At 37.7% G+C, this 17,508-nt stretch overlaps 2 protein-coding genes across 4 annotated transcripts in view; one reads left to right on the top strand and one right to left on the bottom strand.

Annotated features, from left to right (window-relative positions):
- Nucleotides 1-2,914: 2,914 nt before the first annotated feature.
- Nucleotides 2,915-14,179, top strand: LOC139941133 (transmembrane emp24 domain-containing protein 4-like). The gene is made up of 4 exons (XM_071937581.1): nt 2,915-3,091; nt 4,923-5,152; nt 6,133-6,279; nt 7,739-14,179. The coding sequence occupies exons 1-4, from the start codon at nt 2,959-2,961 to the stop codon at nt 7,886-7,888; spliced, it is 660 nt and encodes a 219-aa protein (XP_071793682.1). The 5' UTR covers nt 2,915-2,958; the 3' UTR covers nt 7,889-14,179.
- Nucleotides 12,247-17,508, bottom strand: part of LOC139941131 (uncharacterized) — a 36,117-nt gene continuing 30,855 nt past the window's right edge. For 2 of the 3 annotated variants that reach the window (XM_071937577.1, XM_071937576.1), the window contains exon 26: nt 12,247-17,231. In XM_071937577.1, the coding sequence (XP_071793678.1) occupies nt 16,946-17,231 (286 nt within the window). In that variant the 3' untranslated portion in view covers nt 12,247-16,945. The remainder of the gene's footprint in view (nt 17,232-17,508) is intronic. The other variant, XM_071937579.1, reaches the window with a different exon arrangement.

Genomic DNA, 17,508 nt, shown 5'->3' with positions numbered 1-17,508 from the left:
TATAATGATCCATACAAGTATCACTTGAAATTGCGTGGTTTTCCTCTTACCTCGTCGACAAACACGGTCGGCCATTTATGGGAGTCAAATTTTTGACTCCCATAAATGGCCGACCGTGTTAGTTCGCAAAGTAAAAGGAAACCTCGCAATTTCGAGGCAAATATGTGTGGATCATTGTATTCTACTTTTAAATTATCTTTCCAACCATATGCATTTTATAACAAACGGTTACAAACGCTTTTTATAGACCAACTCGTCCGATCCAAGGCAACGTGTTCCTTTAACAACCCAGTATACATTAAGTTGGGTTGTTGTGGGTTGTGCCCAACTAAATATTTGCTTAGCAAAGAAATTTGTCAAGAAGTATTTTCTGTTCAATAAAATTTGGCCCATAGAACCTCCCAGCAGTTTATTTTCAGAGATAGACTCAAGCTGGCCGAAAATTGTAAGCAACATAAAACAGTGTAGTTACTCTTTGGGACATTTATCAAAAACAATTTCTTGAAGAGGCGGCGTACTATTAAACAAAAAATCACAACAAAACAAAACCCTTCCCTGCGTATCAACCTATCCTTGTATTACTGGCACACCTTCTTTAATTTTAGCAAAGTTTTTACAAAATGCTTTAAAACTAGTTGTTTGTAAATATTGACTGTTTCAAAGACAACGACTATACTTAGGCTTACACCATACACATTGTTTTCCTTGTTTACACATTGTTGACAATGATGATAGACAGACATTTAAATCGAATAAGGTGGTTGGGTTGGCAGTGGTTCTGAGCAGTGAGGGGGGGGGGGGGGGGGCTACCATCCCTCCATGTTATGTCACTGGTTCTAACTTCTTGATTCTGTACCATGTTTTCTTGTTGTAAAAGTATCTCAGATTGTTTTCCGTAAATGATTGAGACAAGTGGTTTGGGCTCGAGTAATCATAATTTTTGCTAGCAAAATACAAATGCTAAACCAAGCTAGAAAATCCTTTTAGAGAAAGGGCAGTTTACTTGAACAAAGATAACTTCCAGCCGAAAATTAGAATGGGAATTATTATTATTTGTTTTATGAACTAATTTATTTGTTTGTTTGGTTGTTTTTAGTATTCTTTTTATTTAGTTATTAGTGCTACAAATTTTTTTGTTATTAAATATGTTGATCCCCTTAGCATGGCATTTATTTCCACAAAGTAAATATTTATCGAAAATAGTTATGAAGTTGTGACAGTATATGAAATGTGTACATAATTATTACCTCTACAAATTTTGATCCAAATGACCTGAACTTTGCTATCCTTCTACTTATTAATATTAATTTTTGGTTTTTACCCATATACACCGATGTGTGTTAAGCACTGTATACTCAGTACTTTCCCGAGTCCTGTGAACAAAATCACAGGCATTTTACTCGGGTGGGATTCGAACCCACGACCTTTGCAATTCTAGAGCAGTGTCATACCAACTAGACCACCGAGATTGCCCGGTAGCTAGAGGCAGTTCGAATCCTATGTTTTAGCAGCGGGTACTGCAAACGATTTAATAGACGCCCTTCTACTTATTGTTTTGTATTGCATTCGATCAATTTTATTGACTTTTTAATCAATATGTTTTGAGGCATTGCTTGGTGATATATCGCTGTATAATTAGTTTGTGGTAACACCAATATATGTTCATTTTAAATGATTAATTATGCATTTGAAAGCTATTCTTGATGATATAAAAATGACTTGGTAAATTTTATCAAAGATAATTTACAAAGATATTGATTAATTGTGATGAAGAAATGTATTATTTTGTGCAATTTCTGTTGCACACCCTTAAAGTTACTCATATTCAGGTCTGAATACTATTTATTTTAGAGTCGAGTCAATCTCTAAAGAAGAGTTTATGATTCTGTCCATTTGTAATTTATTTGCGTTGAATAAAATATAAAAATGTGTATTATAAGCCATCCGTGAGGTTCTTGTGTTTTCTGTGATTGTTCTTTGTCTCAAGTTTCTCATTTGGCTTCTTGTGTAATCATGCCATGAGGTAGAAATAGATCTTACCTCCATGGTGTATAGACCAATATCATGCTGCCACCACTTGGTCATGTACCTTGTTTCAAATAGCAGTAATGGATGCTAGTCGTTGTACAAAAAGGAGCCTGACTATTTCTCCTTCCAGCCTCGGGTTGGTTGCATTAATGTGAATGGGAGAAAATGAAGATGGCTTCACCATGATAAAGTTCTATTGTATCGGATCACCTACACAATGCAAGTCATGCCATCTTGTGACCGTGGCCAAAGGCCAAGACTACACTTTGCAGACAATAACTTGTTGAGGCCTGGGTTGCTTTATTGGCCCCAAAAAGTATGAAACTGAAACAAAAACCTGCCATGCCATACATGGCCTAAATCAGGAATGATCTTGCTTAGCAAAAACAGGTTATCGGCCAACTCCACACAAAATTTGCATTGTTGTGACTGGTGCCCCGCACATGTTTTGCTTACTGAAAACATTTGTTAATCAATTTTGTTTTCTGCTAAACAGCTTTAAAAAATTGGGCCTGTAGTCAATAACGGTTGCTATGCAGTGCCCCCTCCCAAGGCCCCTCACCCCATCGCATCGCCCCAATCCCCAACCCCAACCTGCCACTCTGAACTGTTACACCACTGAGTTGGCAGGCTCAGTGTGTGTACTGATATAGTATTGCTAATATTGATGTATTTAATTAATTGGTTGTTTCAACACCCCCGCCCCCCATCTTAATTCCATTGACCCCGCCCCCACCTCTCGCCGGCTGCCAACAGAATGATGCAACGACTTGCAGGCCAGTCTAAACGTAAAACGACGTGGCAAAACAGTGAACAAGAATTTCAATGGTATCTAAATCCCAGTACATTTATTTTGTACGCAGAAACGAGTACCAGTGATAAAATAACCATCCGTTTTCTGGCTGCTGCTTTCTGCTGTAGCGTTTCAACATGGGGAGGTTTATTCAGACGGCATTTCTTCTCTTTTTAGGGTTTTCTTCTGCATTAGGCTTGTATTTTCACATTGGTGAAACAGAAAAGAAATGTTTCATCGAAGAAATCCCTGATGAAACTATGGTTATTGGTGAGTATTTTGTCTAAGTATGTTCTAACTGAGTTACTAACCTTCTATTTAGTATTCTATTTGTTTCTATACCATTCCCACACGTTTAACTTAAAAAGTTAAATTGTTTGATTTTTATCCAGGGCAATCTATTAATGAATACACTTTCTTAATACCTTTTACTCGATTTATTATTATAAAAGCTAAAATTTCGATCATACTATTCTTTTAGCACTTATTAATAGGTGGCAAACAATAAAAAATGGGAATGATTTTTCCAAACAATCCATATTCCGAGTTCCAATTCCATGCCAGACTCAGTGTCAGTTAGTTGCGATAACGTAACCCTCCTCCTGCCGATGGCGTAGCCGGAGGGTTACGAAGCAGACGCAATGTGTGCAGGGCGAAATGGTTAAAAACGTACAATTTCGACAGCTAGTCAGCAGATTTGCTCCATTTTTACCACTTTTTGAAAATCATGACACAAATTCTAGAAACACGAATTTGATCCTCAATGTCTAATGAATCCTACAATATCACTCAAAACACCATTGAGGAAATAATTTGAAGAAAAGGCACAAAAACTTACCAGATTCCCTAGCTGTCGAAATTGTACGTTTTTAACCATTTCGCCCTGCTCACATTGCGTCTGCTTCGTAACCCTGCGGCTACGCCGTCGGCAGGAGGGTTACGTTATCGCAACTAAGTGTCAGTCAGACTACCAGAAAAATACTTCACTTTATTTTTATCATCAAATTTTCTGGCATTACTGGGTACATTGCACGAAGTTTGATTGAGTATGTGTGCGATGTCCGATCATCTTGTGACTAAGAAGACCATACATGTATTTGTAATTTAGGGTCCTACTAAAGGCCGACAACAAGCCGACAACAAGCCGACAACAAGTACAGAGCGACGCCAACACGCCGCAAACAAGTTTTAAATACCTCAAAAATGGCCAATAAACCATAGATATATTAGAACTATGTGTGTTCTGTAATATAAACATAAATTTAATGGAAAAACTTCACGAAAAGTGTGAATTTTTTACCAGAAAAAAAACTTAACTTTCACGGAAAACGCCATCTTGGCTTAACATCGTGTTTGGACCAGTCCATTATGATGCGGGTAAGTCAGATTTAGCAATAGAGGGCGGGCATCATGCACTGTGCACAGTGCAGTGAAGGTCTTCACATGAAGCCCGCCCTCTGTTGTTTTTAAGTGCTAAATCTACCCGTATCATAATGGTCTGGTTCAAACACGATTTTTAAGCCAAGATGGCGTCCGACCGCTTTTCGTGCAAGTGAAGTTTTTTTCTGGTTAAAAAATACACACTTTTTCGTTAAGTTTTTCCATTAAATTTATGTTTTTATTACAGCACACATATAGTTCTAATATATCTATGGTTTATTTGCCATTTTCGAGATAAAACTCATCCCTTTAGCTCTAGATCCCGAGTCATTTATAGAGTGTCTTGGCCGAGTGGTTAAGAGCATCGAATACAAGTTGTGGTGCTGATTTACCGGAGTGTGGGTTCGAATCCCGGTCGTGACACTTGTCCTTGAGCAAGATACTTTACTACAATTGCTTCTCTTCACCCAGGGGTGTAAATGGGTACCTGCGGGGGTAGAGGTTGATATTGTGTATGAAAAAGCCACAAGCGCCTTACCGGCAACTCAGGGCTGTATACTCCCTAGGGAGCTGAGAAACATTGCAAGGATGTTATTGGCCCTATGACCAGGGCACTAATGTAAAGCGCATTGATACGGTTATTGTGAAATGCGCTATATACGAATTTGTTATTATAATTATTATTATTATTATTAAATCTTGACTTTTTAATTTCTTGCAGGTAACTATAAAACCCAACTGTACGACAAAAACACCAATGATTTCATGCCATCGAGTCCGCACATTGGTATGCATGTTGAAGTCAAGGATCCAGACAGTAAGATTATTCTGTCCAAGGTGTACAGCTCTGAAGGAAGGTTTACATTTACATCACACACACCTGGAGAACACTCCATATGCCTTTATTCAAACTCCACCAAGTGGGCTATGTTTGGTGCTAACAACAAAATGGTAAATATACAAGTTTTAGTGTGATTGTGTTGTGTTACTTATTGTTGCAACCTTCCTATAGATTCAAATGCTAAATGTACAGACATTGGGGATTTCCAGAAATTTGGGACTCCATTCCGGTTCTGAAAAAAAAACTTGGTTTGGAGTTGGACACGGTTCCACTAAGTTCAGTATAAAACATAAGTCGCCTAGGTCCATACACACAGTACGCACGATCCATGCTTAAATTTGAATAATTATTTATCAACAACCAATCACATTATGCTGACTGTTATATGTGGTGTACTTCTTAATAGTAATGTGTGTCGTAGATGGGTATTAATAGACCGATCCATTAAGCTCCGCCTCATTGCGTATTGACCAATTACAACGCAACGAAGGTCTGACACTAAGGTCCGACATGCGTGCGCGTATCTTGGCGCGCGGCAGAGTTGTGCAGAAAGGCATTGGAGAGCCCCAGGTGTTCTTGCTCACACGTGCGTTGTGGGCGGAGCCTACTGGATCAGTCTATTGGGACTGGGTCTCTTGAAATCACAATCGCCAAAAGTGGGTTCCCGTTACCACAGAAGAGTGTACCCACAGGTCTGGTTTAGAGCTGGGTAGAACTGGGTAACCAGCAAGATTTTTCTTTCAAGTATGATGGACCTAGAGCAAGCTAGTCGAAACGTTGAGACAATTTAAGAACTGACTCCGCGGTAGTACAGTTAATTAGGATCATATCCTATAAGCTAAAGTAGTAGTCCCAGCCTATTTTTGTAACCATTTGCCCGGGTAATAGTTAAAAAGCAGGACAGTTCTTTTCAGAACTGAGAAGTCTCCCGAACAACCCAATAAACCTACTCCGCGGTAGTAGAGTAAAGAAAGACAGTTCTCTAAGAACAAACTCTACCTGGCAAGTAGATACACACACACGGTGTTACCGCAAACCAAATATATAATGATGGACCTTGATTGATTTTGATTTGTTTTCTTGTCTGCAGAGGGTTCATCTGGATATTGAAGTTGGTGAACATGCCAATGATTACAAACAGATTGCCGAGAAGGATAAACTGACTGAGCTACAGCTTCGTATTAGACAGCTCCTAGATCAGGTCGCACAAGTACAGAAAGAACAAAACTACCAAAGGGTGAGTCTAACATTAGAGACAATCGCAACCATTCCTCGGACATGTCACAGAGAGAACTGACATGAAGATGTATGTCGACGATCAGAGCATACTGATCAAAACGTCGGGTTGAAACCGACGGTTCTTTTCAGAACCACCCCAACTCATTAGAGATAGTCATAACATGGTGTTACCGCAAACCTATCCATATCGTATTTCTACCATGCAAAGTTTCAAATCCTACCTCACCAAAGTATGTTACAATACAAACCACTACGGTGATATTTACAACTCATCTTAAAGGCAGTGGACACTATTGGTAATTACTCAAAATGTTTATTAGCATCAAACCTTACTTGATTACGAGTAATGGGGAGAGGTTAATAGTATAAAACATTGTGGAAAATAGCTCCCTCTGAAGTGGAGTAGTCTTCGAAAAAGAAGTAATTTTCCACAAACTTTATTTCGAGACCTCAGATTTAGAACTTGAGGTCTTGAAATCAAGCATCTGAACGCACACAACTTTGTGTGTCAAGGGTGTTTTTTCTTTCATTATTATCTCGCAACTTCGAAGACCGATTGAGCTCAAATTTTCACAGGTTTGTTACTTTGTCCATATTGTTGAGATACACCAAGTGAGGAGACCGGTCTTTGACAATTACCAATAGTGTCCAGGGTCTTTAAGATAATGGTAGTGCTGAGGCTTGACATTTCACTTCATGGCTTGGTAGATATCTTCGTTTATTCTTGAACAAACTTTTGTCTGAAAAAAATGTCTTGATAGTTTTGGCGCTAAGACCTCCCATATTTTTTTTCCTGACCGTGATTTGAATATTTATGAAATGAAACACACGGGCACAATCGTGAAAAGACTGTGAATTAAACTGTTCCATGTCTCGACAATTTTATGACTGGTGGACATTTTCTTAAAACGATGATCATCATTTGCCATGGAAAAGGCGATTATTCTTCAGGAAATCATGTGCTGCTGTTAGCCATAGAGCAATTCATCATGTTGAAATGGCAATGATCAAGTGTAATACTCGCGGTTGGCAATTACAAAGCTGCAATCGATACACGTCCAAAGATTTTCAAACCCAGTTTACTACTTGAAAATTCTAACACATGTGTCTTAGTGGATCCAGTCCAATGCCGCTGACCTTTGTACCCCTTCCAGGCCTGATACTTCACGAAGACAATAAAGGCGATTGCCTCCATGCCCCCTGGTTATTGCCTTGGTGCCCTTGAAATGCTCCAATAGAAATGTACAATTCCCTCATAGGGTGCCCTTTCTCAAAGAGTAATGCCTTAGTGCCCTTGCCCTTTCAAAAACACGAAGCATACACGCCTGCCCTTCATAAGTTTTCTATAGACTTCAGGGTTTTCCAATTGAAGTCCCCTTTGCAACATGAACATGGTCTTTGCCTCTCAAAGATGAAATTCCATGTCTGATGTTAATTTATGTTTCTTTCTTCTGTAGTATCGTGAGGAGCGATTTCGACAGACAAGTGAGAGCACAAACCAACGAGTCTTGTGGTGGTCCCTCGGACAGACAGTTATCCTCCTAGTCACCGGCTTCTGGCAGATGAGACATCTCAAGGGATTCTTTGAAGCTAAGAAACTTGTATAGTGTATATTATTTTAAGGGACTTTATCCCCAAAAAAAGTTTTATAGGGAGCGTAAGAATGATCACACACCAATCAGAGGTTCAGATGTGTCTAGTTTGATCGTGACACTTAAAAATACCAGATCTTTTAAATTTGGAGGAAAAACGAAACTGTTGGAGAGATTAAACCTTTTAATCTGACATCCTCAGTTTTTGTATCAGTAGAAGAATACAGCAGGAAATTTATTATAAATACTTGGCAAAAGGGAGTGGATTTGAGTCAGGAATTACTTAAATGGAAGCAGTACTTATTTGTCACTACTTTTGGGAATGATAGAAATGGATGAAATGGTTGAATGATACTGGAATGATGATGGTCTGTTTTGGGGTTGGGCGATCCGGATTGTTACAAGAATTAGACAGCTAGTGTCTCATGCCTGATCTTGGTTTTGTTTTTATTTGATCAATGATCTCCAGGGGCGTTAAAGTTTATTGTAAATAATTGCTTAAGATGGCAGGCCAGGAATTACATGGAGGTCGCTGCCTCCGTTGCCTTGGTCTTGGCCTTTGTGCCCCTTGAAACTAACCCATAGACTTTAAGATCTCACATTGGAAGTGCTCTTTTCCAAATGAAAAAGGCCTTGCCCTCTAAATGATTTCAGGCATGAGATTGGAACTTCTGTTGTCAAAAGACCAATTAAAAGTGCTTCATAAAGCCAAGGTCATAAGACATGTAAGATCAAGAGTTTGAGTTGTCAATTGAACTTCATGGTTCAGCCTGGAGTTTTACTTGGAGGCAGGGGGAGGGCCTTTGTATTGGTCTAGGCCTACCTCCTTTAAGCGTGTTTACAAGACATTGGTATAGACGATGTGACCTATGTTTACATTCAAACCCCCTTCTGTTGAAAAAAACACTGTATACGTCATGTTTCGCCGGGCAAAAAGACGCGTAGTCGTGGTAAGATTGCATACACTTTCTAGATGGCTGCCAAAACACAAAGGTTTTGCCCGGCGGTATGCCCGCGAATCATGTTATGGTTTTCGAGTGACACATCGTCTATATATATTCAAATGAAATGGCCTTCACTTGGCACTCATTTTGTTTGACATTTTTCCAAATTTAGTTGTCAAGGGATCTTGGATACTTTGATTGGTGTGTGCATTCAAACAATTAATGATAAGAGATTTGTAAAGAAACAAGTGGTTTTCCTCATTGTTGGAATACCACCATCTTGTGACCCTGCAAATCTCTACTCCTTTTGTTTCAATATTTATGTTTAGTTTGACTTTTCATTGGTTGGTAATTACACCAACAATTTAAAATACTCTTCAAGTTCTCTCAATTTTAGACAGTTCTTTTTTCTTGACCGACCCTTCAAAAATAGTATAAAACATTTGTTGAATTAATTCAAGATTGATATTTACATGTAGGGTTGTTTCTTGTGTAGTTGTCTGAGCAGCTCAGTGCATCAAATGTTCAGCTAACTTGCTGCATATTTAATATTTAAAGGGAAGGTACACGCTTGGTAATTACTCAAAACAAATATTAACTTAAAAGCTGACTTGGTAGTGAGCATTGGAGAGCTGTTGATAGTATAAAACATTGTGGGAAACCACTCCCTCTGAAGTAATGTAGTTTTTGAGAAAGAGGTAATTTCTCACTCAAGTAATAACAGACTTCTCGCTAAAAGTCTTTTATTCCTGTCTCAAAGCACACAAATTCGTCCAACAAGGGTGTTTTTTCTTTCATCATTTTCTCGCAACTTCGTAGACCGATTGAATCCAAATTTTCACAGGCTTGTTATTTTATGGTTATGATGGAATACACCAAGTGAGAACGCTGGTATTTGACAATTACCAAACGTGTATCTTCTCTTTAATGAGCTGCTCGTATATTCACATCTGCAATTCAGAGGAGCACAGATAGCCCAAGCTGGTATTTTCAATACTTTTAAACACAAATTAAAACTTTGGATGCACCAGATTGTTCAGGGAAAGTGTAATAAAATGGCACTTTTAAAGGGTTTTGTGCTGAGATTAGTAATTTTTATAAATAACACAACAATTTTGTTTGTAATGTTTGAGATATGATTGAGCAAGACACCATTTTTTAAGGTGTTTTTCTTAAATAAGCACCTGTCTTATTTAATTTCATGCAACTATTGTTGTGAGCACTCTTTCGTAGTCAGAAAATCTTTATTTATGTAAGGTTCAAAATTGGCTGGCATGTATTTTATAGGCCTGGGCGAATTATTTGAATATCCGGTTAATGGCGAATAGGTTTTCCTATCCGTAACCGGGAATGCCTTTTTTTTCTTAACCGGATATCCGCATAGGGCGCGAATACCTATTTACAAACCGGATAATTCTGTAATTACAACCAAGTAACCGGATATTCTTTAATATCCGAATATCCGCGGACGTCGGGCGACAACTGATATGAATGTTTTCTCTGAATCCTTATAAAACTTCTATTAAGACAGCATAAAACAGCATATATTAAGTATTTAACTATGCTCACCTCTGTGAAAAGTTAAAACAGTGACATTTCTGACGTAATTTGTTCAAAGATTACAAAAGTTTTCCTTCACGTAGAGTCAATCACGATCAAAAGAAAAAGCAAATCGCCATCTTTAAATTAGATCCGGTCATTTTTATGAATGAACCGAGTGACACTGTCTAAAACTAATATCAATCCGCCCATATGATCTCATTCACAAACGAACAGCGCCCTTTTTTTTTTAAAATAGCGTCCTCTAGCGGCAAAAAAACATTAGATTATCTGGTTAATTTCGGATAGTTGGCCAGCGGTATCCGAATAACAAAATTTCACTATTCGCCCAGCACTAGTATTTTAGATGGATTGCCATTTCAAAGAATCTATTTTTACCTCCATGGTTGTAGCTTAGCTTTGAAACCTGTGTCCAAGCCTTCATATGCAATACATTTGTGTCATTTTAAACCACTTGTGAGGCTTACTGGTCTTTTAAAGGCAGTGGACACTATTGGTAGTTACTCAAAATAATTATTAGCATAAAACCTGACTTGGTAATGAGTAATGGGGAGAGGTTGGTAGTATAAAACATTGTGAGAAACAGCTCCCCCTCAAGTGGAGTAGTTTTCGAGAAAGAAGTAATTTTCCACAAGGGTGTTTTTTTCTTTCATAGTTATCTCGCAACTCCGACGACCAATCAAGCTCAAATTTTCACAGGTTTGTTATTTTATGCATACACCTGTATGTTGAGATACAGCGAGTGAGAAGACTGGTCTTTGACAATTACCAGTAGTGTCCACTGGCTCTAAGTATTAAACTTAAAAAATGTGTAAGAAGGCTTTTCACTGACTGAAAAATTAAAAAGGTGTCGCCTGTGAGCAAAAAATTGTGTTTATTCCTGACTTGTAGTTGACTTGTAGCTAATAACTAGGGGTTTCCAGGGCACCAGAAAGGATTGGTACTCCAACTACTCAGCTAATATTCCTGGAACTTTTTGCTCTTATATTATCTCTAAAGTTACCTCTAATGTTACTTCGAAGAATGATACTTGATTATCTGAGAATTTATGTATGTTCAGCATGTTAATACTGCATTCCAAAGAAAATGTATAGAATTGCGCAGATAACAGGACATGTGGTTTGATTCATATATCCAGTGGCAAAGAATCTTAGTCAAGGTCAAACATCAGGCACAGTTACCAATGATGTGACTGCTTTTGTTTAAATAGAGGGCGCTATTTGAGTTTGCCAATAATTGAAATTTGGTTGTTTCTTAACTTTTTCAAACCATCCATGGATAAAGGTCCAACTTATTTGGTCTGTTCACAATCAGTCTGTGAAGCTCATGTACTAATTTGGCAGAGAAAATTGGCATGCTACAATGAATGATTATTGCTGCAGCCGATAACCACCTAATATTTGCTCAGTCGATGAATTTGTTATAATATTTCTACTTCAAACTTCAAATTGGTGTTTTTGTGAGCTCTTGATATGTTTGAGTGCATTTACTGAGATGCCCCCTAATTTGTGCATTAAAAGAGTCACGAAACGAACATGACGAAAAGCCTTTTGTGCATCAGTTTATGGTCATTTACTGAGATTTTCTTGTTTTCCTTGCCATTTCAAAATTTTCATAGTAGTTTTAGAGTTATTTGCATCCTAATTATTCTTCTGGTGAAAGGGTCAGATCTTTCATCTAATGAGGAGATTTAATTAAATACCTCTTCACATCAGAGCAAAATGCAATTTATTTAGGGTTTGTAGTTTTTGTCTTGGTGTTTTTTTTGTTTTGTTTTTAAATGTATGCAGAATTCATCAAGCTTAATCAGTTGCTTTTCAAGTATCAGTGATTTGTCCTATGACATTAAAGAAAGGCTTGTTCAGTTGCTGAAAATTGGACACTCCTTAACTGTAGAATAATAAGCCCTAATTTAAAAAAGCATTCCATTTCTTGTTCGTTGAAATAAAAAACATGAATCCACCACAGAATGGAGGCTTTCTTATAATTATTATAGTCAGTTTTGAAAAAGTTGGTGTGATTTAGTCAGATATTTTGTGAGTGTAAAGTATGTTAGTTTGAAGTAAGCTGTAATACAATGTATATATTTTTTCCTGATGGGTATCCACAAAATGTTTACAAGTCCAGCAGGCGATTTAACAAAATTATGCAGTTCTGCATAAGTCCACTTACGCAACGTTTAGGCCTATGGAGCAACTTGCGCCATAATCGTTGGGCAAGTGGTCTTATGCAGTTGCGTAAAGTTTTGTGAAATCGGCTGCAGTATGCAAAACCAATACAAAACAAATTGTCCCAAATGTTTTTGTGAAATTCAGTTTGAAGTTGAATGAATAAACAAGACAGAAATAAATTAAACCCATCAACTCAATATGAAAACTTTTTAGTTACAATTGAGATTCAAAAAGCAGATACGATGTAGTTTAATGTATAAAGTTCGGCGTTTTATTCTTCGAACACTTAGCATTGTTACAAACAGGCACATCAAGTGATTTGACAACACGACTGTTAATGAAAGTTTGAAATATATACATATAGAAACATGGACATTTTGGAATTAACAAATTTAAGGCATCAATATTTTTCAAAAACATGGCTAACTATTCACATCAGAGACCAAAGGCATAAATCAGTTCTCATTCATATTGATATAAACTTGTTTTCATACAAAACATTTTTATAAACTTATAATTTTGGCTTCAAAATTTGCCTTTAGTTGGAGGTATGAGGTGCTTTAGCCTCTTGAAAAAGAACATTAATTCCTGAAATTTAAAAACAAAAAAATTCTATTAGTTCTTAGACACTTGAAAATAATAGTCCAAGATAACAAATAAAAAGTAATTCTGGTTTTGGTTGTTTACTATCTGACAACAAAATTAGGATGTTCCTTCAAAAATGTATATTACATTACAGACACTGGACACTATTGGTAATTGTCAAAGACCAGTCTTCTCACTTAGTGTATCTCAACATATGCATACAAAAAAAACACCTGTGGAAATTTGAGCTCAATTGGTCATCGAAGTTGTGAGACAATAATGAAAGAAAAAACACCCTTGTCACATGAAGTTGTGTGCTTTTAGATAGTTGATTTCAAGACCTCAAATTCTAAATCTGACATGTCTTGAGGTCTCGAAATCAAATTTGTGGAAAATTACTTCTTTCTCGAAAAACTGTGTCACTTCAGAGGAAGCCGTTTCTCACAATGTTTTATACTATCAACCTCTCCCCATTACTCGTAATCAAGAAAGGTTTTATGCTAATAATTACTTTGAGTAATTACCAATAGTGTCCACTGCCTTTAATTACACAAGAACTCACATTTCTAGAAAAATACTCAATTGCTGTCCTTCCATTTCACCTCAAAACAGCAAATATTTACAAATAAAGCACTCTTGTGTAATATTGGAATGAATAATTTCACACTTTAAAGAGAGTGTGGTTTTTTTAAATTGCTGAGCCCATAGTCGTCTGAAAAAAATATGACATCAAATGAATAGACATTCTGAAAAACTACACATGAAAATACAAAAATATATACAAAGAAAGTAACAATTTTTTTTTTATACAACAACCTCCATAAAAACGTGAATGGTCATAAATAAAAGAATGCTTGTGATACTGACGCCTTTGTCATTTGTTTACAAAATGCCAACATATCATTTTGGGCAGGCATCTCGAAGTTAATTTTGTTAAAAATGGTTTGGGGTTTTTGAGAATATCAAAGTGTACTATGTCTTAAATACACCACAGTTAAATTTACCTCTTGTATCACAGGGCCCAGTTTCATAGAGCTGCTTATGCACCGGAAAGATGCTAAGCACGACAAATTTTTGCTTACCAAAATAAGGGTACCCTTAAAAATACCATGTCAACACTACCAGCTTTGACTGGCATCCTGCTCATTCTTGCTTCAGAAAAAAATATGAAGCAATATTTTCTGCTGAAGCAGCTCTGTGAAATTGGACCTTGGGGGAAACAGCAAAAAAACTATAGAAATATACAAACTGACTGATACAAATTATATACAAAGTGACTGATACAAATTATATACAAAGTGACTGATACAAATTAAAGAGTTTAAATTGACAAAATATCACTTCTAAACAGATAGAGGCATATTGTGTACAGCATGGATCTCACTAAATGATTTTTCAACTTGTCAAACAATATCTCGAAGGTTTTTGTGGTTCATCTTAATTAAACATTGAACTTTGGTTTTAGCAGATGGGTAAAAGAAAAGTTTAATCGCACTTGTGTAAACAGGGATTCAATCAAATTGCTTCGTGTAGAAAAATGACACCACACACACAGAGCCAAAGATTATTACAACCAAAAATTGCACAAAAGATTTGTTGAAATTAATAATTGAACCTGACCCTCCTAGTTTATCTTTCTTATTATTACTTCAAAGTAAGGAAAACTGTAGTTGGTTAACCAGCGGGTATAACCATGTGTAATGACGTCTTGTAGTTGAGCAGTAGAGCATTGTTCTCGAGCTCTGGTACTTTCAGATCAACAGAATGTGGGTTGAGTCCCGGTCGTGGCACTTGAGTTCTGAAGTTAGACACTTAACCCATTATTGATACGTCCTTCGGATGGGGCGTAAAGTCAAAGGCATCGTGTGTTTGGTCATAAAGAGGACAGGTTCGCCCCAGTATTCCTGGTTGGATTGGCCGCATAGTGTGCCACAGCACCTTGTAAACCATTACATGGTGCTATGTTAGGGGAAAAAGTTGCATACTTCAAAACATTAATAACAAATGATAAATTGTAATGTTTAAGCACCATTTAGCACCTTCTAAGGTTTAACATGGTGCTACTGCGCATACAGCAGTCACAGCAAGGAACACCGGGGCGAACCCCTTCTCTTTTCGATAAGTGCACTGGGTTCTTTTACATGCGTTACACAACACATGGGACCAACAGCTTTACGTCCCATCCGAAGGACGAAGCAATGGTTAAGTGTCTTGCTTAAGGACACAAGTGTCACGGCTGGGGATTCGAACTCACACTCTGCTGATCAGAAACACGAATTCGGTGCTCTTAACCGCTCAGCCACGGCACTGTAACCATTATTGACTACAGACCAATTTTGTAAAAGCTTGAAGTTTACTTACTCTAGTTTTTTTAATCCACACGATGTAAAGCTTCAACCAGCACTTATTCCACATAACTCAATATTGTTCTTATCAGAAGCTACAATGTAATACAAACTTTATTGTATATCAAATTATTTCATGCTTATTTTACAAGTTCATTTAATTCGTTGCCATCCTGAGTATGAAAATTTTCTTCATTAAAAAAGGCAGGCAAAATGACAAAATCAAGAATGGAATGTGAACTGCATGGCCTATCAATAAGCCTTTGTGAGGTATGCTGGACGTGATACACGCGTGTCACATGTCGCGACTGATGCCACGCTCACCATGTTTGTGGTCATTAGGTTTACGTGTAAACGCCGCATCACCTATAATGCGCACTTCACTGAATAACATACGTTCTATTTATATGGTCAATACGCACAAATTTACCACAACTTTACAGTGTTGTAGCATTGTGTCTGCCATATCTCAAAAAGGCTTATGATCATACTTGTATGTCAACTTCAGTTAAAGTAGGCCTATCATAAAAAAAACTACTTTGGGTGAACCGTTGTTTCAAAGTGTAAAATAAAATGCATTGAAAATTCTGTTTTTGAGGATCAACTCAAGAAATAAAAAAGGTTGAGACCTGCCTGTTATGAAGTCTCAAAGTTACATTGGATTTAATGCACTAACTATTAGATTGCAAACAGAAATAATAATCACAATATTACTTACAACATGTATGAAGATAAACAATATTTCGTCTCCACAAAAAAAGGTGCTCAAGTTGTTGCAAAAAAATTAACCAAGAAAAGACGTAAAAGAAGAATGCCACAAAATACAAACAGTTATACAGTCAAGCAGGTACTGTATAACAAATTATGCTTCATTGATATTAAATTATTTAAAAAACCCACAAGACCACCAGACTTTTTGTCCAGTCAAAAGTTTCCTGGTCCGACACCAAAACTATGGCCTCATGGCCTGTGGTCCAGTGTAAAAGTTTATAGCCCTGCAATTGTTATGTTGGTCTGGGCCCTATTTCATAGCTCTGCTTCACCACATTCTGCACTTATGATCACCATTCGCTGCTTACTGCGCAAGCAGTAAAATTTCTGCCCTATAGACGTGTAAGCGAAGAATGTCTAAAAACTAAGTAATGTGGAGAACACACACAGGCAAAAACTTCCTACTAACCGGTGAAAAATGCTTGACGATAGCGCAAAATTCTCTGCTTCAGTAAGCGCCGATTCTTCGCTTAGAGTAAACATAGCCATGAAATTGGTCTCATGTCTAAGTCCTGGCCCAGCCTTGAAGAGACCCAGAGGGCAACCACTCAACACCTGGTTGCGCCAGCTAGACATGGACCATGACTCACCGGCACAGCAGCTGTGGCAGTCTGCAACAAATCGTTTGGTTTGGGCCGCTCTACATGTACGTCCCCCTTGATGGACCACAGAGAATGATGATGATGATGATGATGTCTAATAAGAATAGTCTGATTTGCCCTGAGGTCTCCCTTGCTTCTTGAGTGGCCTCCGTTCCTCCTCCTCATCCGAATCAGAATCCAACCTCTTTCTTCTATCTCCTTCTGAATCTTCATCAGGTGTCGCTACCCCACCTAGAGGATCCGGTCGAGCCATCCCGATCCCTGGTAGCGCACCACCTTGGTAGGGTCTATCGTATGGATCCTGGTCATTCCTGATGGGAGCCAGTTTCTTCTTTTTCTGTTTGTTCTTCTTGAGCCTACCGAGGAGCTTGCTGGGTTTCCTGGAGTAGAAACGAACAAATTTGTATGTTCAGAATGAAAGAAAACTTGCACATCCCAAGAGTGGATAATGACAACCAACCCGCATGGAAGCACTATTTGTGCACTTCAGAACCGCGACATTTTGCAGGAATGTTCAAAGATTGTTTACTCTCTATTGTAAACACAGAATGCCAGTGCCTTAGTTTGAAGACAAACAAAATATGCCACTTCAGTTATGGTAAAGTGCCTTGAGACTGGGATTCAATACCACACTTTACTGCTCACAACACCTGGGCC

This window comes from Asterias amurensis, chromosome 8 (genome assembly GCF_032118995.1).
Source record: "Asterias amurensis chromosome 8, ASM3211899v1".
Lineage (NCBI taxonomy): Eukaryota > Metazoa > Echinodermata > Asteroidea > Forcipulatida > Asteriidae > Asterias > Asterias amurensis.
This window is presented reverse-complemented; position numbering and strand designations above follow the sequence as displayed.

Bases quoted from the DNA above. Each gene is read 5' to 3' on its own strand.
- LOC139941133 (XM_071937581.1), top strand. From the start codon at position 2,959: ATGGGGAGGTTTATTCAGACGGCATTTCTTCTCTTTTTAGGGTTTTCT. The intron at 5,153-6,132 runs GTAAATATACAA...TCTTGTCTGCAG, and splicing joins TTGGTGCTAACAACAAAATG to AGGGTTCATCTGGATATTGA. The intron at 6,280-7,738 runs GTGAGTCTAACA...TTTCTTCTGTAG, and splicing joins AAGAACAAAACTACCAAAGG to TATCGTGAGGAGCGATTTCG.